The sequence below is a fragment of the Taudactylus pleione genome, unplaced genomic scaffold, assembly GCF_031769625.1.
Source record: "Taudactylus pleione unplaced genomic scaffold, aTauple2 ptg000421l, whole genome shotgun sequence".
Lineage (NCBI taxonomy): Eukaryota > Metazoa > Chordata > Amphibia > Anura > Myobatrachidae > Taudactylus > Taudactylus pleione.
In genome coordinates, this window is record NW_028284823.1 from 1,282,284 (window position 1) to 1,306,783 (window position 24,500).

General features: G+C 43.4%; 1 protein-coding gene across 1 annotated transcript in view; it reads left to right on the forward strand.

Annotated features, from left to right (window-relative positions):
* Positions 1–8,607: 8,607 nt before the first annotated feature.
* XPR1 (xenotropic and polytropic retrovirus receptor 1) overlaps positions 8,608–24,500 on the forward strand; it is a 124,618-nt gene continuing 108,725 nt past the window's right edge. Inside the window, exons 1-2 of the mRNA XM_088447154.1 lie at positions 8,608–9,070; positions 22,985–23,036. Coding sequence (XP_088303280.1) covers positions 9,002–9,070; positions 22,985–23,036 — 121 coding nt within the window. The 5' untranslated portion in view covers positions 8,608–9,001. The remainder of the gene's footprint in view (positions 9,071–22,984; positions 23,037–24,500) is intronic.

Sequence of the window (24,500 nt, forward strand, 5' to 3'; positions counted from 1 at the left end):
GCCACCCAGCTGCCAGCGTCTACCCACGGCTATCCAGCCACTCCATGTAGTCGCCCAGCTACCAGCGTCTACCCACGGCTATCCAGCTGCTCCACGTAGCCACCCAGCTACCAGCGTCTACCCACGGCTATCCAGCCGCTCCACATAGCCACCCAGCTACCAGCGTCTACCCACGGCTATCCAGCCGCTCCACGTAGCTACCCAGCTACCAGCGTCTACCCACGGCTTCCCAAGCCACAACAAGTAGCTTCCATGCTACCACCCGTCTGCAAGCTCATCTGCTGGTACCCCGACCAGCTCAGTCAGCCTACCTGCCGGTCCCAGTCCGGTCCCTCCAAGTTCCTTCTGGTCTCATTCCAACATCTCAAGTTTCCAGTTCCAGTCACTCATCACCAAAGGCAGTTCTCACTGCTACCCACTTCTTACATTAAAAGAGCTATTCATGTTACCCATGGTTCCAGTCCAGCCGGCCTCCAGTGATTCCAGTTCATCACCTGATACAGATAATTCACTAGCACCAACTGTGACAGCAGACTTGCCTGCCTTTACGGGGGGCCGGGAGCGGCACCCGAAAATCGGGAGGCTCCCGGCCAAATCGGGAGGGTAGGTAAGCCTGGCATAGGGGCTGATACACCATTGCACGTATGTGCATTGCTGATCGCAGATTCCAGATAATCGAGAATCTGTGTGTGAGCAGGACCCGTTCTGTGAATGTGCAGAATGGGTCCTGTGTGATTGCATGCAGCTCCTTCTATGCCTCTGCCTGACTGCCATGGAGCGGCTGGCAATCCCGGAAATGGGGGCGTGTCGCCCCCGTTTTTCGGGAGTGGCAAAGCCTGGGGCTACATATTAGCAAGAATGGAATTGCAAAGCTGTATGCGTGCAGCTTTGCATTTCCCTCCTAAGATGAATTAGCCCCATAATGCGATAAATTAGTATTTGCTACCAGTCATTCGTTGGGTCACTAGTCTCACTCTCTGTGCCCCTTCTCCTGGCCGCAGACGTCTCGTCACCCAGCCGCAAACTCCATATGGTCTTTTGCTCCATCTGTCACAGCAGTGGGAGCTGTTGGAGAGGGAAAAGCGCCGTTACATCAACTATGAGCCATTCCTGAATACTATAGATACCTAATATATATGTACGTGTGTGTGTGTATACGTATATGAGATGGCAATAATGAAACTAATATCAGATAGTAATAATTAAACAGTAAACATGAACAAATGACTCTGTAAGGATCCATGGGCCTGTTTCAGAGCCACTTGTAAGCGGCCGCTCGTTCGTTCCGAGCGATGTTTGCACAACTGCGCATGCGTACGGATCGTAATACGCATGCGCGAACCAGTCAGTGCGGCCGAAAATCGTTTGTTCGCTAAATAGCGAATGCCTGCTATTTTGAGTGACAGGAGGAGGCGTATGTGGGTGGTAACAGGGGAAGGTGCTTGAAAACGGGGAGTGGAGATCCGAACGCAGGCGTGCTTAAAGGTCAAAACGGGCATTTTAAGGGTGTGCATAATTAATACAGCAGCGTCATTGACCACGTCACTGGGTTATTTTATAGTCAGAACTGCTCGCAAGATTGCGGTAGGAAAAACCAACCACAAGAATAGCGAGCAGTTCATACGCTGGTCGATGTACTCGATTAATCTAATAAATAGCGGACATGACGTAGGATGCGAGCGGCCAGGGGGCGTAGTTTTCCAAAAAACGACAGCATGTTTTGTTCGCTCGTTCAGACCTAGAGGCGTGAACAGATCGCAAAGCCAATTCTTTTTTCTAAACGAGCGAGCGCAAATAGCGTCCGGCTCTGAATGAGGTCCTATATTTCTATTGTTTGCTGTTGGTTCAGAATTTAGAATACACATAATGTGAAGAGGTAATTGAGCAGCTAACACTATTTATCAAAGTATATATGCAAATACTAAGTACCACCCAGATGTATCCTCATACACATTGGGGCGAATCAATTTTTTTTTCTTTTATCCATTGTTATTACTGGGCGCCCAATGAAGCAATTCAATTGGTTTTGGGCGCCCATTAATTATTGAGCCTGTTACACTCAATTAGGCGAAGTTTAACCGCGTATACCAGCTAAAACCGTCTAAAGTCCTGTTTAGAGTACCCACAAACTACGGACTTATCGCACATATCTGCTCGCCATCTCAGAAGGCTGCAAGCAGTAATCCTGATGCCTATGGCGTCTGAACGGAGATCCGTCAGGCGCCCATCTCTGATTGGCTGTCCGCCGAATGCTGGGCTGAATGAGGAGGAGAGCCCGGGCATGTAGGACACTGCTGCTGCCGTGGATGGAGATGATGAATGAGCAGCAAGACAGATAGGTGAGTACTAGCAGGAAGAGGGTTATTATAACTGCAGACTTAAACAGACTGGGGCTGTACATCAGCCCTGGCAGACTGCCCTGTGCGCGGGCAAAGGAGGCGTGGGTTAGTTTCAAGGGGGCGTGCTGCAAATCACAGGGGCCTGGCCTCGCGGCCCCACGGTACGCCCCCTTCTATTCCCGGACCACTTCCGCCACACTTTCCCTCCCCCGGAGCTAAACAGGGTTTCATCCGGTGGCGTTGGGTGGAGGGCGGGGGTACTTCCGCCCTCCTCGAACCCAGCCCAGAGACTATCGACCCTTCTGGCAAATGACAGAACTGCCAGATGGCCAATCCGGCCCTGACTGCAGGTGCTGCTGGGTATGAAGTGATGTGTTAGTGATTAGGGATCACATCGACCCTTGGTATTGACTGTCGTGACCTTTATTGTTGATGCAACTAACTTGCTAGTTTCAACATTACCATCTCCTGTTGTAGGTGCCTAGTATAATCGCACACAGTTTTCAAGTGCTGTGATAATGTCGTCCAAAGAATATACAAGTGGTAGTGAGAAACGAAAAAGGAAATGAGAGGAGGAAGAAAGGTGAAAATTGCATTTTTTTTCTCGGGTTATGAGAAAACCAGAAACAATTTTGCATATACAGTAACACTCCAATTATTTAGAATGTTCATGGCTGAATGGGTTTACATATATTGTGTTGTATGTGTTGATCAATTAATTGGAGTTACGATGTAAATTGTATTTAGAGTTGTTACACACAGTATTTCTAATATGCATGATACAGAAATTATTCTGATTATTATTATGATATATTATTATTATAATGTAGACCTAAGGGTTTATAGAAATCAAATAGGAGGCCCACCTTTAGAGTTTGCCAGGGGCTACCAGACCTGGGATAGGCTCTGATCTGAGCCTGTGTTCCAGCGTCCAATAATGGTACATTCACCTGAGAAAAGAATCCTTATTGCTGAAAGGTGCATTGTATTGTACTGTAAGTCACTGCTTTCTTCTTCTTCGCTCACTTGTTTATGCACTTTGTAAGACGCTGCAGAACCCTTGTGACGCCATATAAATAAATGAAAACAATAATATTATGCAGTAATAAGGATTTTACATAAATATGCCCCAAATGCTGAGTAACGAAAAGGGGAGAGCCTGATTCAGAGATGTATGCTATTTCATCTGCAATTTGTACGTAGCAGATGTGCGAAATATGCAAAAATGTTGCAGCCGCCAGGATTTGTATTGAGACACCCCACTGACAGCTTCGCAAATCCAAGTGACTCTGTACAAAGACGCAGCAACAGTCACAGATCAGTCGATTGTTGGACTTCTCTAAGTAGACTTATAGTCATACTTCCCAAACTCCCTCATTGTCAGCGAGACTCCCTGAAATAACAGCAATCTCCCTGTCTCCCTGAAGAGTCTAGCAATCTCCCTGATTCCACCTTACTTGCCTGCCCTCCCGATTCGGCCGGGAGCCACCAGAAAATCTGGTGCCGCTCCCGACCCCCCGGAAAGGCGGGCAAGCCTCCCAGGCGCCAGTTACCCATCCGCCCCCCCCTGCACTTACTGTAAAAATCCCAGCAGCGGAGGGGCCGGTGACGCGATTCACGCTAAAGCGCGTCATCGTGGCCCCGCCCCCTGCTGCACAATGCCATTAACGGCATTGTGAAGAGGGGGCGGAGCCACGATGATGCAATCGTGATGTCACGCCCACATGCCCCACCCCAATGCACGTCACCACTTCACCATGACCCTTTTTCGCCGCAACCCACCCCCCCACTGAGAAAGCCCGACAGCTCCCTCCCGGAAGGAGGGAGTGAAATGTCGGCATGTATGCCTTAAGCTGCATACACACGTAAAGATTTTCTGTCCAACCATCCAACTAGTTGATTGGTTGGACTGAAAATCTGGTAATGTATGGGAGTAACTGATGATCAGCAATTTGCTCCTAAATGCCAGAAAACAGATGAAAATGGTCGTCAGACAAGTTTGTTAAATGTTTGGTCTCAACACTTTGTTCAAACAACAGTTTTGTCCATTTTATGGCATTTGGGAGCAAATTGCTGATCATCATTTAAGGTGCCCACACACATACCGACTATAGTCACGTTCCGACGATGTGTCCGATTTCCCTTGAAACTCTCCCGGCAGCTCTGCACACGATATGCTGTCCAACACAGCCGTAACTAGACTTTTTGGTGCCCTGTGCCAGAAAGAGCATTGGCGCCCCCCTAATTTTTCAAAGTGACATATTGCACCCAAAAAAGGGCCATGGCTTCATGGGGAAGGGCCAGGGAAGAGATAGGAGAGGCCAGGAGATGCTGGGGATGAAATAAGAGGAAATTTGATAGGCTCAAACAGCGCCCCCTGACCTGTGGTGCACTGTGCGAATGCACCATCTGCACTACCCTAGCTACAGCCCTGCTGTCCAATCTTCGTCCAATCTCCTGCAGCCAGACTTTTTCACAGTGCATTTGAGTCTAGATCGTCAGATCTGCCCTACAGCATGGCAGATCTGAAGATGCGATGTGCGACCTGCGGGGGCGCGCATCGCGAGTGGGGACTCACGATTTGGTCATTTTTTACCCAATCTGTCGTTCCGATGTGTCGGAATCGGCCAGATTGGGGAAAAAATCGCTACTCCCATACGTTACCAGATTTTCATTCCAACCAATCAACTAGTTGGATGGTTGGACAGAAAATCTTTACGTGTTTATGCAGCTTTACCCCCATTATGTTGTTGTTATATTAACAAAAAACAGAGATATATACATTCAAATGGGATCATTAGTGTAATTTCCCTGCATTGGTTATATAGGGCACAATGATCCCTATGGCTACATGCATTTTCTGAAAAGTTTTAGCATATTTTCATCAACAAATAGATCTTACTAACTGCTTTGGGGCTTGTTTACATTTAGATGTAAGCCAAGTTTATGACACGCCCCTCAGATGTAGCAGGACACGCCCACTTTACCACCACGCTCATAGGTATAACTTTCACAATCTCCCTGAAATGCTTTTTCAAATGTAGGCAAGTATGTTATAGTCGCACAGAATGGCACTGAGAACTGAGACGCTGGAGCCATACTGACTGTATACTGGATAGCAGTAGCAAGCAGAGACACGCCCCGAAAACGGTTGAGACTCTCCTGCGTTTGAACCGCCACCTCCCCTTTGCCACCCACAAACGGTCCCTGACCATCAATCACTATGCAAATGAATCCTCGCTGTGCGCGACATCGGTAATGAAACTTTACGTATGCGCTGTGCGACTCAGACGCATGCGCAGAATACTGATAATCACACAGTTGCAATAATATTGTCATTGCGTCCATCCCTGACTCAGCCCCTAAGTAACATATGTGTAGCTGGCTGCAGTAAGTGTATGGTGGCACTCCTGGTATATTTATACAGCAGTAGCATTAAGTGAAACGCTGGCTATGTATAACAGAGGTAAAACTCTGAGGGGTATATTTACTAAAGTGCTGGTTTTTAGAAGTGGAGATGTTGCCCATAGCAACCAATCAGATTCTAGCTACTATCTTCTTTAAGATGCTAGATAAATGATAAGTAGAATCTGAGTTGATATGGGCAACAACTATACTTCTAAAAACCACCTTAGTAAATATACTCTGCGAGTCTTCAGTTGTGTTGGACTTATACATGTAAGCGGGTCTGCTGTGACATGCTGTCCCACAAAAGTACACCACTACCTCTATAATATACTGCATACATCAGTGACGTGCGGTGAGGTGAATGGTTGGGGAGGCACACATGTATAAAAACATAGGGTGGTATTCAATTAGTTTTGCATCCGCGGAAAAGTTTTGCCTGCCGGACTTTCCGCCAGCATCGCGTGTTTTGGATGTGGAAACTTATTGTGCTCGCCCCCGCTATTCAATTCCAAAACAGGTGAAAACAGCGAAGTCAGAACAGGCGGAAAGTGCTGTCAGAATTGGGCCTGAACCCCCCAAAAAGATGCAATAACAATGGGGATCAATGTAGATGTGTCCGAATAGCCCTAATAAAACTTTTTGGGGCACTTAAGTTGTTTCAATAGCTTATTTTTAGCGTCTTTGCTCAAGTGGTGAAGAATGGCAGTAAGTGGTATTTTTTGATGAAAATAAGTAGTCCTGTCACATTTGCGGTACCTGAAAGTGGGTGCTAGCATAGTTTATAGTCTCAAAAGTGAAGTTTTAAAAAAGTCCAAATCGCACCTGTTGCAAGCACCTGCAATCTTAAAAACACCTGTGTCATCCTTGCAGACCACCAAGAAGTCTATTTCGCTAGTTTTTAAGCTTGTCCCCCCACTTTGTGCTTTTTAGCCCCGAAAATTAAAGTACTTTTTTTGGGGTGTTCTTAGGTTTTTTCCCGGAATTTTTTGACACAGTTGTCCTTTGGGGGGCTGCCCCGTTTCCCCACCTTTGCACCCCAAAATATTTTTTTTTCACTTCTTTTTACCTGCTATTCAGAGGCGAATCTTTTTTGCCTATTACATTGGATTGACTTTCCTCGTAGGCGAAAACTGGCTGTAATTGTATAAGGAGATAAGTTCCGACCACGCGAAAAGCCCTGATTCGCGATACTTCTTGCGCAAAATGGCTTTTCGCTTCTAATTGAATACGGCCCATAGTTTTTATATCAAAACTCTGGATCATGACAGGGAGTATGATAGAGGAGGGAGTATGACAGGGGAGGCTCTGCCTCACTACCCGATTAAAATGAGCGACTGAACGATATCGATATCATTATCGTTCAATCGTTCATTAATCGTTCACAAATCGGCCATGAAATTATCGAAAACGACCAGCGATGTGCACTCCCGCTTGTTGTTTTCGACATCTATCATTGCCTGAATAACGACAGATTGCCCATGTTCAGGGATGAGGGAGGGTGTCTACACTGATCGTTCGGTGTAGGCACATTCGACTTTGAAGGTGCATACACACTAGATGACATGCTCTCTGAGGAGCGATATCATCTAGTGTGTCCCTGGCAGGGTATGCTCAATGTCGTTCATGACATTGAGCACACCCGCTGAACTATATCATTAACGATATTGTTCAGCGCCGGGCTCTCTCCCCCATTCCCCAACATGCAGCAACCTGGCCTGCAAGTTAAGGTGCGTACACACTGGGCGATTAAAGTGGACGACTGAACGATAACGATATCGTCATAGTTCAGTCGTCCACTTTATCGTCCATTTTTAACCCCAAAACGATGAACGATAACGACGATGCGCATTCCAGCGGGTCGTTCGTCATCATCGTTCATCGGGCTGACATGCAGGCCAACCTGACGATCTCGTCAGGTTGCTGCATGTTGGGGAATGGGGGAGAGAGCCAGGCGCTGAATGATATCGTTCAGCGGCTGTGCTCAATGTCATGAACGACATTGAGCACAGCCGGCCGGGGACACACTACAAGATATCGCTCAGGGAGCATATCGTGTAGTGTGTACCCATCATAATGGTGCGTACACACTGGGCGATAAAGTGGACGAATGAACGATAACGTTATCGTTCAGTCGTCCACTTTATCGACCATTTTTAACATCAAAACGATGACGTGCGTTCCCGCGGGTCGTTCGTCATCGTTCATCGGGCTGACATGCAGGCCAACCTGACGATCTCGTCAGGTTGCTGCATGTCAGGGAATGGGGGAGAGAGCCCGGCGCTGAACGATATCGTTAATGATATCGTTCAGCGGCTGTGCTCAATGTCATGAACGACATTGAGCACAGCCTGCCGGGGACAACACTACACCATATCGCTCAGGGAGCATATCGTGTAGTGTGTACACACCATTAACCCGATGAACGATGATGACGAACGACCCGCGGAACGCGCATCGTTATCGTTCATCGTTTTTGTGATAAAAATGGGCGACAAGGTGGAGGACTGAGTGATACCGATGTCGTTCAGTCGTCCACTTTAATAGCCCAGTGTGTACCCACCATGAAAACGACTTGACGATTACTGTGTGGTAATCGTGCAGTATTTTCACCGTCTGCTGGTGGATGTGCCACTGTGGAGCGACTGCCGATAAGCAGCAGCACACTCACTCACTGCCTGACGTAACAGGATAGCGGTTTCCAAACTTGGGGGCGGAGCCTGTGTCAACTCCGCCCCATAGTTCTGCAGAGACACAAACTGCTGCATACTAAAAGGGCGTGGCATCGCCGCAAAGCCCCGCCCCATGCAAATATTATTGCATCCTTTGACGCCCACCTTTGTAGTTTCTGCACGGTGAGCTCTGGCCGGTCTCCTCCCTGCCGCCACAGAATGCGGTTGCCATGGCACTGACGTGGAGTGTGGGTGGACACTGCGCAGACGCAGTGGGAGTGCTGGCAAGATGGCGGCGTGGCCAGTGAGGAGGCAGAACTGGGAGATGCTGTGAAGCAGCGGCCAGAGAGTGGCGTCACACAGGCAGCAAGCACCGGCTCCCGCACCTCACAGGAGTACGACGCAGCGGGCGCGCAGGGAGCAACGACAACACGCCGCCACAACCGGGGAGGCGACCGGACAGTGCGGGACACATGAGTCGGAGCAGTCCCCGGGATCCAACGGCAGCGGCGGCGGAGGAGGAAGACGAGGCAGCAGCGGGTCTCTGAGGGCCAGGAGCGGGGCCCTTGAGGGCCCGGGCTCAGGATGAAGTTCGCAGAGCATCTATCCGCTCACATCACCCCGGAGTGGCGGAAACAGTATATCCAGTATGAGGTGAGAGGGGGACATGGAGCTGCCTTATTACGCCAGTGGTACCATATGTACTCTTAGCTATACATAGATACAGTAGATATATAGCTATCTAATCTCTTATCTATATATCTACTGTATCTGTACATCTACTGTATCTGTATATCGCTAACCTATTTTATCTAAATCTACTGTATCTCTTTACTACTTATATATGTCCGATCAATTTCAACTATCTGATAATGCCAGTGTTTGAAGCTACAGCATGTGTGTACAACTACAAGTCCCAACATGTTGGTCCATGCTGAGTCTTGTAGTTCCTCCTACCTGCCGCATGTGCCATCCCTGGTAAATGGGACAGCTGCCACGAGCAGGTCCTTTATATATGCTGGGATCCCTCTCAGAGTGGCCTTTAAATTTTAAAAAAGCAATATATTTTACCATTACAGGTGACCTGTCTAATCCTTCTTCCCATCCATATGCACCTCATAGTCATCTGGTCCTTCCAGCCCAGCCAATGGGTCATTCAGCCCGGCCACCAGTCCTGGATTTCTCTGCCCCCCCCATTACATTTGTTTCCAGACACTGCAAACCATTTTCTTACCTTTTGACAACTTCTGTATTACTTGCTTGACAATAGTCCAGTAAAAGTGTAATGTCATTACACTGAGTGAGAAGGACACGCAGTGATTAGCGGCAATCCGCTTATCACAGCACCTAATCTACCAGTGTAGACCAGGTGGGAGAAGAGGTGTGACAGCTGGGTACAAACCTTCTGCCAGGGGCATTGGCTGTTTGCAGCTGAATCAGCTTTTTCTCCTAAAGCCTTGGAGTAAGGGGTGAGGGAGGGGTGTGGAACAGCGTTGTCTGAGGCTAATAGCTCAGGTAGAGGTTTATATACATTAATGAGATCTGAACCAAGATATGGGAAGCATGTGTGCGCGGTATGACAGAGCTGTCAAACTGGTACACACCTATTTGAATTTCTTGTTATGTATCAACTAAGTTCATATAAAGCAAGGTGTTAATATAAAGGAACAGTATACACCATCATCCTAATATAATCACTTACATGTATGTCCAATGTATTTTGTTTTGAACATGGTGTAGATCTGAGGTGCCAATGAGCTATTCTCAATAGATGGCTGTCAATATAAATGACTGTAACAAGTGCATTTTCATGAATACGGTAATGCCATGTGGCATTCATGGATGAGGTCAGCATTGAGTTTATTTAATATAAAGGGTTAATATGTTGTGTCTTATGTCTTAATCAGAGTTATTGTTTGGATTGAAAACAAAGAAAATGATAAACTGTGTATTGCTACCCATCTATCCTGCTAAATATGATTTACGTCCGTGCTACAGATCACCTAGGACCCCTTAAAGTGTACCCAGAATTTTATTGACAGTAGTACAATATCTTGCTAATGTTGGTGTTTGATTATATGCATTATTTATTTGGGATGCATTTCTACATTATATTTTTCTATTACTACAGTTGGTTGCACAGTAACTTATGAGATTGCCTTAAAAATAATGGATAAAATTGCCAAACTCTTCTGATGCACTAAATTCATCAGAAAGGTCTATCTATCTTGCTACCGTATTCCGCTATGTTGTATGAAATGGCTTAAATCTAGAACAAAGGGTATATGAAGAGGAACAGAAACAACCACTTTGCATGTTTTGTTGCTTTTCTTTGTTATGGTGCTGAATAATCTCGAAGGTCTTTACTTAGAGGTTCCATATAGTCTCGCCCACAAGAATTGCTTGCTGCCAGGATGTATAAGTGGATGTAGAGAAGCGAAATCACGGAGTGAATCTAGGAGTGGTCTTTGATTTTATTAATAATTTCGGACATATAGTTTGTGTATAGAATTTATATCAAATGCACCTATCAAAGTGTCTGTGGCTGCAACAAAAATGCAAGGTAATGCAGCACAGCAATAATTTAGAGACGCATACATTTTGTGTGTGTTTGTGTATGTATGTATGTATGTATGTGTGTATGTATGTATATATATATATATATATCTTCTCTCTATATCTTTTTTTTTTTCCTCTCGTTTCAGGACGACTTCTGCCTTTCATTTGTATTTAATTTAACCTGAAATTATTACCATGTTGAGTTATATAATGTCATCAAGACAAAAGTAATTAAATAAGTAAACAAAAATACCCTTATTTTCTACTGATGGTTTGTTAAAAAATTTAGCAAATAAATGTACTAGAAATGAAAATAAAAGGCTACCTTGGTATGACGTGTGCAGCCCCCATAACATGGATAACACAGCATCCAAACACAATAGTTTTTTTCAATTGAAATATTTAGAAAATATCAACCCTAGAGAAATGTAACATTTTTTATTTTGACACCATACTGCTTCCCCTATTCCATATCTGTTCTGAAATGAACAATCTAAACTCTGTAGAGTATATAAAAGTGCTTTTACTTTATTTGTTTATAATTTGAGTCTGCATTGCTGAGCTTTTCTGTAATATCAACCCCAAAAATTGTTTGCTGATGAATATCACACAAAATATAAAAACCCAGATTGTGATGTTTTCATAGATACCATATATGTCTAGATTTACATGCCTAGCCTCCTGCGGTAATGACAAACATGCGAACAGTACACAAGTGTTCACTGTTACCTAGTCACAGTGTATCAGTCACACAGGCTGATGGTGGTATTGATTCCAGGGTGATGTGGGTATCGCTGGTAATAATAGGATGGTAATGGTCAACTGAGTAGTTTGTGTGCATTATGATTTGGAAGGTGAAATTTGGCACCTGATATAACTGTCTGAGTAAGAGGGGTTTGGGGGCTGGTACTTTCATGCCTTTAATTTCCATGCCCTCTATATAGAAGTGGGAGTGTTATGCAACACCTTCCATGGATGATGCCTAAATGGCCATGCTTGTGATGGGCTGTAGCTTTATAACACGGTGTCCTGCCTCATGGAGGTGATTGCAGCATTAATTGAACTCTATACCTTCAGACAGCAGTCCCCTTTACTCTCAGTGGGGAATACGATCTGGCCCAATTTAGCAAGCTCCGATGAGCTTAGCCCTCATAGCTAATGTCATCTTCATATGGCGTTAACCATTGTAGCCCGTGGGTTACGAGGAGGGATCCGAAGACCTAGAGTTGGACATTGCGCATTCCACCTTCAGCACTGCAAAAACTGTTACTGGGGCAAAGTCATTGTTAGTACAGCCTAATATTAAATGCACTGTCCTGACATGGCTTCAGTCGTAAATTGCACTGTTATGATATCTGTCATTGCTGCAAATATCACCGATAACAGATGTTAGTTTTTGGGGCACAATGCGGTTAATAAGAAAAAGGCCCCTAGGTGTTAACAGTTTTAGCTTCAATAATAAAATATACAATATGTGGGGGATAGTATGAGGACATTTTAAATGTACGATCAGTAGCACCATGTAGACCCTAAATGGGAGCCCCTCATGTAGAGTGTATGAAGCGCAGTAGTGATATAGCTTTAAATTTTCCAGCAATTGTCTAACTTCCTAAATCTATGAAATACATTTGTATGGTAGCCAGGGTAACAGCCCATCTGTCACAGAAACATGTCTAGCTTTTAGTATACTCTTATATGCTGCTCTGGCTGTGATAGTATTGAGGCAGCCAGGTACCTGTTTATAACATGGATGTTATCTAGATTAAAGAAACATTGCAGCTATTTATCTTTTATTTTCTGTTCTTGGTTTAAAAACCTTTCTTCATTCAATAAAATTGTCTTTGTGAGGCTCTACATTGATAGGGAAAATAACAATGACAATGAGTGGATTGTCAGATGTATTTTATACATTGTAGTTATAGGTTATTCCATTATCTTATAAAATTGTTACAGCCGGTTTTGTGCAGTATGTTTTCCACAGATATAAATGGTTAAACCAAATAATTTGGGTAAAGGTGTCATTAGTTCTCTGCCCAGTCATAATCCTATGTAGTGAGTCATCCTGCTCAATGACAATACAGTACTGAGTGTGCTCTATTCAATATATTGTATAGATGTACATTGAACCAAGACACTAGCAACAAGTTCTTGGCCCAGTCCTGACAAATGTGGATATGTTGGTTATATACTTCCTGATAGTACAGTATTACAATGCTGGAACAGGATTTGTGGCCGCAGTGCTGCATAATATGTGATCGTGAGGAAGCTCCACCAATTATTTATTCACTAGGTATTTTTATTCCGCTGCAAAATCAAATGCCCATCCTATTAATTCGGTTATCTCTCATAAACTAGAACTTTCTTCTTTTCGTAGTGCTCAGGTTAGTTTTTCATTATAGCCTTCATGTTTAGTTAATGAGATCTGTGGGAGACGGCGGGCTGCTTACAGCTTTAGTATTTGTCTGTGTCTCAGCACTGCACCTTCCCAGTGTAGGACCCATTACTGTAAGCAAACTATCCACAGGGTCCAAAATAACAATGAAGGTAATGATATTCACTGGTGAATACTGGGCACAGTGGGACTTGAATGAAGTTACACCTGCTTATCCATAATGTGCTTGGCGTGTACTCGCACTCCTATTTACCTAGTATAACAGCTTCCTGTTTCTGTGTGGTTAGAAATAGTGTTATTTTATCTATTTAATTGCAAGGCTGAGGTTCGGGGGAAAGTATGCATTGTCTTGCATTGGATTTTCCTCTGAAAGGTGCGGCTTTAATTGGAAAACATCAGATTATTAGCTGCTTTATTTTGATTGGTGGTACATTGCCATAAGTCAAGTGTTAGGCTGGTGCGCCCTTGGCTTAATGCTGTGCTTCTCCTTTGTTGCTCTTGCACTACATGTGAAGGCCACTTGCCCTCATTATCATATTCTGCCATGCTTTCCTTGTTCATAAGCATTGTTCTGCCTTTTAGGACCTCCATGAGTGCGTGCAGAGCCCTTTTTGATTAAACATTAGTTCCTGGGCCATTGACCCTAAGTGGGTTATACCTAGTTCCCGAATAGCTATTTTGATATAAAGTGGTATTCTATTTTTACTTTTCATAATAGTAATTTAAAACACAGAGAGGTAAATTTAAGTTTAAAAGTGGAGGTGTTACCCATAGGAACCAACCAGATTCTATCATTTTCTCCATTGTATTCTATACAATGATAGACCTATTCTGATTGGTTGCTGTGGGAAACACCTCCACTCTTCTGTTTTAGAAGCTATAGTAAATCTACCCTGGAGAATTAAAACATTTGAATGCACTTTAGTACATAGAATTTACCTGATGCTAAGCGTGTGGTGTAAACAGGGAACACTGGGCTCGATTCAATTCAGCGTGATGCTGAATAGCCCAGGGAGGGAGCTCCCAGAGCTATTCAATTCAGCACGCTGTTTGGTCCGATTGAAAGGATTTCTTCGCGCGACCCTCGAAGGGTGTGAGGAGAAATCCGACAAAAGTGCCTGGCACAAGGCTGTTTTCCGGGCTTAGCGCGGCGATAACAGCCTCGCGGCCAGGATTTTAGTTGGAGAATGCCAGTACTCGCGACTAAACACCCAGGTTACTGTCGGACCAATCGGTGCTGTGAATTGAATATCTCCGGGAGCTTCATCCTGGGGCTATTCAGCATAGTTCTGAATTGAATCAAGCCCACTGACTATAATTCATAACTAAAACTTCCACCTTTTTCCAGTCACTTTGCAGGGCTGTGCCAAGAAGCCCTGCTGTGCAAACTCTGTTATCCCTTATTAAGTTTGGCTAATGTCAGCTGTGTAAGACCACTTCTAGTGGACATTGCACTATAGCCATAAAGCTCAGTACACACTAGGTCAGTGGGTGTGCATGCACACTTAACAATCATCTGCCCAATGTGTCTGGCTTGATGTCGCAACTGGGTGGGCATTTGAATTTGCACACCCAGTTGAGCTGTCGCTCATCGACTGGTCCCTGCAGCATGTGTATGGGCGGTCAGCGGGTCACCTGTACACACCAGTAGATGACGTTCTATCTTTGAGATATATTGGTTATCTGCTGTGCTGCAGGGGCGATCTGATATGTCTGTGAATAATGGCGTTCCCAGACATATAGGGTGTGCACACTCGCCGATGTACTATAGATATATTCGGCCGTTTAGTGGAATGGCCGATATATATCTATCACTGTGTGCCCAGCTTAAGGTGAGTTGAGCTATAAGAAGTAGGTTTCTTAGGTGGAAATTGAATTGCTTTGGTCATCTGTAGTTCCTGTCTAAACGGACCAGGAACTGTTCAGTTGTTTTGGGCGCCCAGTCCAGATTTCTGCTAAGTAGGGCTTTGGGGCTGGGCGCTCTTTAACGCACCTGACACTCAGTGCAGGAGAATCTGCTTTATGCGGCTAGCACCATACATTTGGGAGCGGGAATGCGGCCATCGTGACCAGTACAGGGCTGGTTGCGCAAATAATTGAATAGCTCCCGTCACTTTAGATGGGAGCTACAGGCGCCCAAAACATTTGAATCGTCACCTTATTAAGCTGCAGGGTAGCGTCACAGGCTTTTGGTTTCAAATATTAGGCTGTGATAATGCTGCAAGACTGTCCTTTTAGTATCATGGTACAACTCTCTGCAGCCCTTCAGAAATTAGAGGGGGAGATATTGCTCCCAATCAGGTGAGGGATTACACACTCACTTGGTTGATGTCAGCTAAATGTCTCCTGTGTCAGGAAGAGGAAACAGTCTTTCCCCCATAATACTTTTATTGGGTGAAGTTGGCAGCAGGAGAGGGTGCAGTAAAGTGTCCCAGTTCCTATTGTAACATCAGGTACAGTGTGCAAGCTTTGCCTTTAGCAGCTCATTTGTCTATTATCCTCTTGGTTATTATACAGAAATGTACTTACCGAATTACATCCAGCTAGTTTTGAGCAGATAACTTTTTTTTATTATTATTAGACATTGTGACAAGTCTATCTAAATTGCGGCAGAGCTTTTGTATGGTCTGGCAATCTAGGTGGGCGAAATAGAGAGAGGAAAGTGCAGCGCAGAACAACTATTGACCTAAGCGCGAGATTGACAGACACAAAGGGCCAGCAGTAAGACACATGATATAATTGATCTCAGAAGCCAGCAATGATATTCTGTAAAAGGCGGTGATCCCAAAGGAAACAGTATGGATTTTATACGATGGGTTTCTTTTACATGCTGGTAAGACTTATTTCTCCATTACTGGCTGTGTCTGAGTGAAATATCCATATAGGAAGCCAGTTATTTGAATTGTTTGTTTATCCATGTGTAAGGAGCCTTCTGCACAATAAATCAACATAGAAAATTGGTATTGAAAAATGTATTTAAAAAAACAAACAAAAAAAAGGTTTATCAACGCAAAAGGGGAATTTATTTCCTTGTTACCAACACGATTTGCCGTTCTATAATGACGCACTATGTCCGCAGTCATTGCAACCCTACAGTTATGTGGGAAAACTTGCTATGTCGGCACTGCCCTAGCTGGCTAATATCTGCACAGCTGGGCATTGTGGTGATGGCTGTGAGTGTAATAAATAAATAAAAAAAATATATATAGATAGAGAGATATATAGATAGATATAGGCAGGCGCTGTATAAGTTTTGTCTCCGCTATCTTGTGCAACAAGCCCTGAGAGCCGGCCTTGAGATGGGGGCAGGGTGGGTGTCTGGCTTTTTGTGCCATCTAACACTACAGGATGTGGGCAGCACAGACCTCCTCCAGCCCTTTCTTGTCAAATCAGGAGTTCTGCAGAGGGATGAAGCGCTAATGCATTAGCCAATCAGCATGGTGCTCCGAATGGAGACTGCGCATTGTCTCAACTGCAAAACGTGCAGGGTGCGGGGCTTAGCTAAAGAAAAAAACACTGACTGGGAATATAAATGATTGCTGATCTTTTATGTATTCCATATAAGTAGACTGTTACCCAGAATCCTAATAATTGAAGAGGAACATGGTTATATTTTGACATGGCCACTAACAGATGCTTCTACTTTTAATCTATTTTCAGCCGTATGCCGTTCTGCTAATCAGATGGCTATTTAAGCCCCTCTGTGGATCATATGCAGAAAAATTAGGCAAATCCCAGCCCCATCCGTTTCTATTCATTAATACATATGTAGATTTTTTTTTTTTCTTTTGTCCAATCTGTTATGTCTCATTTACCAAGGTGAGACACTAATAGACAGAGATGGCTAATTGATTACCGCTGTAAAAGCAGGGTGCATGGCTTTGCGTATGAAAGCCCAGCTTATCATCTGTGCCACTTGCATGTTGAAGTAATCGATTGTGGAAAGAGGACAATAGATTGAACACCTGTATGTTGGAAATTAACATGCAATGCACAATTGAAAAAGCACATCTATGTAATGTGACATACCTATTTCACCAGGTCAAAGCACACCTGGTCAGCTGAAGCTTTGCCTTTTAAGCCTATCTTGAGCTACTTACTTGACTGAGCAGTTGGGGCCCGTTGCAAAGGAAGACTTCCAAGATAGAAATTTACTATCCTGGTTAAGAAATACTGATTTCAAAGCCTAAATTCTAGTGATATGTAGTATTTCTGTGGAAAAGGGAAGTGTCCGATTAGGGGATTTCTCACGAAATATTCAAGCTCCTTGTCCTGCACAGATTTCTTCCTGTCATGCTGATCTCCTTATTATTGGGGGGGATTAATTTTGTTTTACTATGTAAATTTGTATGTTCAATTGCCAAATTGGATCCCTGTGACCTTGGTTAGGTCACTCTTCGCTTCAGATTAAATGTAGCGTGTAAGCTGTTAAATTTCGAGGCTGCCGCAGCTAGTGTAGGTATTGCTGGTTATGTTGTATTCATCGAGTAGCATTAATCCTTTGTTTCCTTGTATGTTAGGACTTGTTGTGGGTAAGGAATGCACGTGTTTTCGAAATGAAAATGTCTTATCGCACACTCTATTGAGATAAGACTTCATCTTTTTTTATTGAGTTATAGATGCAATGGAATATAAATCTTCTTTCCATCTACCCCCACTATATTCAAAATTTGTTTTACTTCTGTCATCTCCTATAAATAACTACATCACTGAGAACGATCAAACTGGTTCTATTCTTCTGCTCATTATTTCCACAAATGTGATCATGCAATTTGTGAAGACTGTAAGCCACAGCTTACATATAGCAAATTTGTCATGTTAACAATTATCCTGTTTGATGTGGAAAGTGATTTTCTATTTTTTTTCTCAAGTAAAAAATTGACTTTTTAATTTCTAAAATATATGGATTGTATTTTCCTTTTTTATTTTATTAGATTCCTACCTCACAGCACTGGGTTTATGGTTTACATTTCCAACCAAGACTGTATTTGTGTGGAGTTTGTATGTTCTGCTCATGTTTACATGGGTTTCGTCTCATACTTGGAAGTTAATTGGGTTTGGACATAAAAACATCCTCTAGTCGTGTGTGTGTGTGTGTATGTGTGTGTGTGTGTGTGTGTTAGGGAATTTAGATTGTAAGTTCCAATGAAGCAGGGACGGATGTGAATAATTCCGTATTCTCTGGAAAACTATGCATAATATGGCCAATACAAATAAATGGCAGTAAATAGTCCAGTTCTGTATAATAGGATCTTGCCATGTATTTGAAGATCTGTCTCTAAAACCATGATAGAATTTTCTGTCCTGGAGCAAAGATCTGTTCTGTTACCAGAGCACTTTTATTTCCTAGTCAGTTTTAAATAAAAAAAATAGTTTCTCTGTCAGCCGGGAGCAGCTCAGTGCTGGGTGATGGCAGAGAGGAAATGACAGGTTAATTTGTAGGGCTGCTACAAGAACATGTGTGTTTTTGAAGCCCTTTATGAGAATAAAGCGGTGGGAGGGTGTTGGAATATCCATTGATCTTCATTCAAAGCACCAGTGTGGCTCACGACAAACAGATCTGTGCAACAGTGCAGTTATCAAATGGGCGCATTACAAACCCTGTTCTCTTGGTTAGAAACATAAATTGAAAATACTTTTATAGATCACAAAATATGTATATCGTCCTAAAATGATTTCTCGTACAGTGGATATTCTCCTATATGTTTTAAGTGTACCCTTTGACCGTCCAAGATTCAGGGAATAGTTATCCGGCCAAAATCATGTGGAAATGGCTATTTCCGTATCCCTAAGGCGCTTTTTTCCGTATTAAGGCAATGTACTATAACAGTGTTGGCTAACCTTGACACTCCAGCTGTTATGGAACTACATAACCCAGCATGCACTGCTACAGTTTTGCTATTGGGGCATGCTAAAACTGTGGCAGGGCATGCTGGGATATATAGTTCCACAACAGCTGGAGTGTCAAGGTTGGCCAACACTGCACTATAAGATGGATGCAGTAGGTATCAGACAGCTCCTCCAATCAGCTAAGTACTGCAGAAGACTGCAGTCCCCATTGTTCTCAGTAGGGAATGCGACATGGGACAATTTAACAAACTAGGAAAAGCTTAGCTTTGCACAGCCTGCCCCTTCTAGCTAACATCTGATAGGGTTCTTCTGATCGCTTCCCAGCAGCCTCTATGCTCCTCCCCTTCCTTTATATCCTAATTTAAGAAATGATAGTTTTACTGAGCCTCACTTCCTCTAATGATGAATCGACCCCTACATTATTCATGACTAATTTCTGTTTTGTGCTTCTTGTTAGTATGTTCGTACTCCCATTACTGTGGTATCTGTGTGCTTTCTTCTTTTTTTTTTTTTTCTTTTTCTTAAAGGGCTTGTTTACCCTGCAGTTCCACTATGGCGTTTCTGTAAATTGACAAAAATAGCTTAGGCCTTTTTTAAGTTTTGGGTGATGTGCCTGGCTCACTTTCTAAAATCAATATCCGTTTTCATATATCTTTGTGACCAGGTATAAATTGAACGGCCCATCCATTTTTATTTATTTAATTTTTTTTTATTCAAATGTGGCATTTTGTCATAGGCTTAGGTCAGTAACACTTAGCCAATATCGGCATGACAAATTGTGCATATCGGCTAGTGTGTACGCACTATTGCGCGCTACCTCGGGTCGCATGCAACGTCTTCCTGTCTGCCGTGCTGCACGGACCGATCTGTCGGTTTGATTTGGCTAATTTTGATGTCATATGTTGCCAGTGATATTTAGTGTGTATGAGAGCAGCAATATATCTTTTGGTCATATGCGATATTGGACAGTGTGTATGCTCAGTATCGTATGTTCTGGGCTCGAGGGAAATTGGATGTAAAATCGGTCCAATTACAAGTCGTTCAGGTGTGTACCCACCCTTACATAGGTTCCCTGGTGCTACTTACATTGGTCTCTTCACACTTTGAGTCATTGGGTACACCTGAGTCTGCAGCATATCTTGTGGCCTAAACTAGTGGTAGACTATGTTTTTAAAATTCTATGTTAGACCAAACAGGAACCTGAGCTTTGACATGTTGTAAAAAATTGGTAATAGGGCTGTATGTTTTTAGAATACATAGCTGATGTAACATTGGAATGCAAACCCTTTCATCAAATGCATTGTATGCACCAGATGAAGGCTTTAGAAGTGACTATGGAAAATGTAAATAGAATTTTGCACAGTCTTTAACCTGTTGCATTCAGTTACTAGACGAGTTGAGTTCCATGCCTGTTTGTGTTATAGATCTCACTGATACTCCTAGCAGTAGGTGTGTCACATGTCTTTTAGCAATGAAGGAGTTGTCTTGTTAGGGATCTTCCATTTCTTCTAGTTACAAGTACATGCATTGTCCTAATTTGCATTATTCCCTAGTAGTCTGTTTCCTGTAAATTTGCAAATCCCTGCATATACTGGTACTACTTTTTTTTTTTTTTTAATTGTGGCACCTAACAGCATCGGATATATCTTGTATACCTCAATATCCTGTTATTAAATGATAAATCCACCGTTTGTGTACCTTGATGTAGCATAGTAGGTACCCTCTTCATGGTTGTCTCCTTTCGAGTAATTTATGGCCTATGTCCACTGCTGCATCATGGGATTACTTAAATCATGTTTGAGGTTTACAGCGTGCTCTGCAATTTTAACTGGGGAAGTGAAACACTATTGGTGCGTATACACTGTACGATATCGACCATATCGTTCATTTTTTGGTGCCTTCCAACCCTCAAACGACCAGCAATGCGCGGGCACATATGGATGATAACGATATTGACCATTGCCTGTGCAATGCAGCCCAACCTTGTCGATATCGACCAGGTTACATAGGGACCCGCGATTGTTGGTCGCTGGCCTGTCGCTGGTGTACTGTTTGATCCATATCGATCATCCAGCACACCGGGAAGGTGCAGGGAGATCAGTCAGCGATATCGTTATCGCTGACTGATCGTATCGTGTGTACGCACCTTAAATCTGACCTGGCCAACCTGTGGCTCTCCAGCTGTTGTGAAAGTACAAATCCCAGCATGCTTTACCAGCTGATCAATGGGAAGGTATGCTGGAACACAACAGCTGGAGAGCCACAGGTTTGTCAGGCCCACACGATGTCATTGATAAGTAATGGGGCAATCTGTGGCTTCATATGGTGCATTTAGGGACATGGATGTAGCTACCATTTCATGCTGTGTGTTTACTGATCTAGACCACCTAGGTTAGTTGTAAAAACCGACCATTAGGATGTTGTCATGCTTCACCTCTCTTCTCCATGCTCCAGCCTCCGACGTAACCGCTAGTCCAGGACTAACCACCTTTACTTCCTCCCTGGTCAACACTTTTCAGCTACACTTCCAGGACTTCTGTCGTACTGTACTTATTTTTTGCTTCAACCAAGTTCTCAAAGCTTTAAAAAGCCTCTCACCCCTAATTGGAGTATTTATTTATTAAACTGGAATCTGTCATGCTGCTGGGAAAGTGGGCATATTGCAAGCCATCAATTCGTTGTAGAGGTTCTGCTAGCACACTGTTTTGGTGATGCGGAAGCCTATTTGCTATATATAATATGTGTTTTGAGCATATTTAATTAACAAAAGCTCCAGCAAATGTGAAGTTGGACTTTAAAGGGAACATGCCACCTATGTGACGTGCTGTTTGTCCACTGAAGCTATTGAGAGCCTATTCTACAATATATATCCTGTCCTTCCTTCCAGTTAACTGGGTAGTGGGATATGGTAATGGTCAGTATGTGCTCCACGCTTAGGCTTCTCACGCAATGTGCAGCAGTGGACCCAATTAGCATGCTGGCCAGGCTGTCTAGTTTGCTACTGTAGCTGGGGCGATTAGCTTGCAAAATAGTCTGATTAGCATGCTTATTGTAAAAATCACCCGGGGTTTGGGAGGTTTTTATTTTTTATAGGCAATTCAGAGCCTGTACTTGATGAGCTAAAAAACCTATATCTGTGCAGACACATGTATAATTCACGCTCCCCATTGACATAAAGTGAGCAAAACTCGATAGGCATTGGATATCCTCTCCCTTTTTCCTGTTACCCAGTAAGTGCCTAGGAGCAGGCCCCTTATTCCTATTTCTCCAAGCTTGTAATTGTCGTAATGTAATTTATATAAGCTCTGTATGGTTTGATCACACTGTACAGTGATACACAAAATATTGGTACTATAGAAATATATAGTATTACAATAATTCCTCTTCTTGTAATTCTTATTAATCTTGCATTGGCATAACTCAGCCAAGTATATACCTCCTGTCAGTGCATATGTTCCAGACTGGAGGCATAAAAAGGAGAGACCTTGTATATAGATGTAAGTCTGTATTTGAACGTAATGCAAATCTTGTAATTGTGTCTTCTGTACTTGTACACCAATTTGCTCTGTCACTACTAGCACATTTATGAGAAGTAACAAAAAACAGTAGATGGGTATTTATGGTTCTACACTTCTAACTATAGTGATAATTTCTTTCTTAACTTGTTTTACGCTGTGTAAAGCACATTGCTTTTGTAAATGGATTACAGGTCTTGTTTGTTTAGACATTAGTGCAAAATAACTTATTTGCTGTACTTTGTCCCACAGGCTTTCAAGGAGATGTTATATGCTGCACAAGACCAGGCCCCATCTATAGAAGGTAAGACTTCATTTGATCTTTTTGTTTCTGAAATAATATATATGGGTGTGACTTAACACAATTGAGTTGCCCCCACTGTTTTGTTTTATCAGGCCAGATCTCCTGTCTAAAGTGACTGGAGATCTGGGTGTGGTATTCAATTGTTTTATTTGGGCGCCCATGCCTTTTCGAGCATCTCGTGCCCATATAGTCTGGGTTTAGCTGCATAAAACGGGTAGACCCGTCTGAAGTCCTGGTTAGCGCGCCCAAACAGCAGTTTTTTCACACATTTCTGCTCGCCACCTCAGGCGGGTTTGAGCAGAAATGTGTCCGTTTGCACCCGAACAGAGAAACCATAGAATTGCTCCATCGGGCGTCCATTAGCCGCAGGCAAATTTTTAGTGAATCTATTAAGGGGTATAAAATGAAACCATACATTGGTCTATTGCAGCATTTGTAAACCCAAAAAAATATTATAAGAGAGTGCTAAAAGAATGCATTTCTATATGTTGACAGGTCAACTTTGAGTTTGCGAGATGTTTGTTTTTCATTTAGCATCAACAAAATGACTACTTTATGGCTCAACATCATAGGACAAATACCAAGTTAATGTGATTATTAATGAGTAAATGCTAGACTAGCCCATTCTGTCAGCGAGGATTACCTGATTGTAGAGATGTGAAATGAGGCTTGGATAGCGGCAGTATCCTATGGAACCCAGTCAGTGTGGTCGGCAGATGACAGCCAACAACTGTTGTCACTTTTTCACATTCTGTCATTCATGATTACAGTCTAGATCTGCATTTCTGGTTATTTTGGGCCAACATGTGCAATGATTTGGTCCTCTCCTTCAGCCTCCGTACCTCCGCCTCGCCATTCTCCAGTCAACGGCCCATCTCCTTTTCCTTTCTCGTTGTTCTAACTCTGCTGCCAGTGTTTCATTGAGGTTTGGTATGTTCAGAATGTCAACACCAACATGTTTTTCTGTTATATTAGCATAACCCTAAAAATCAACAAAAAACAAATCATGTCAACATATTAACCATGTCGACCTAAATACATGTCTACATATTGATCTTCGACCTAATGACCATATCAACATTTAGAACCTGTCGCTATTCTGAGGTGACCCTCTGAATGTCGACTAGTTGACCAGATACCCCTTCATTGGCTCCCTGTTCTCTACAGAATAAAACTCTAAGCTCCTCTCGCTCACCTACAAATTCCTCTACCACTCATCTCCTTCCAAATCTCTGCACTGCCCATGGCTGTCACATCCTTCTCCTCATCACCTCTTCCCACTTCCATCCAGCATCTAACCTTTTTATATTTGCCCCTAATAATCACTTCTTCATCTAAGCCTACCATCCCTGTCCTTAACTCTCCAGCCTCTGCATCCTGCAGCTCTACCCTCTTTCCTTCTGAGTCCACTCATATTCAGACAGGGCCCTCTTCCTTTTTTGTTTTTCTCCCATGTAATTATGT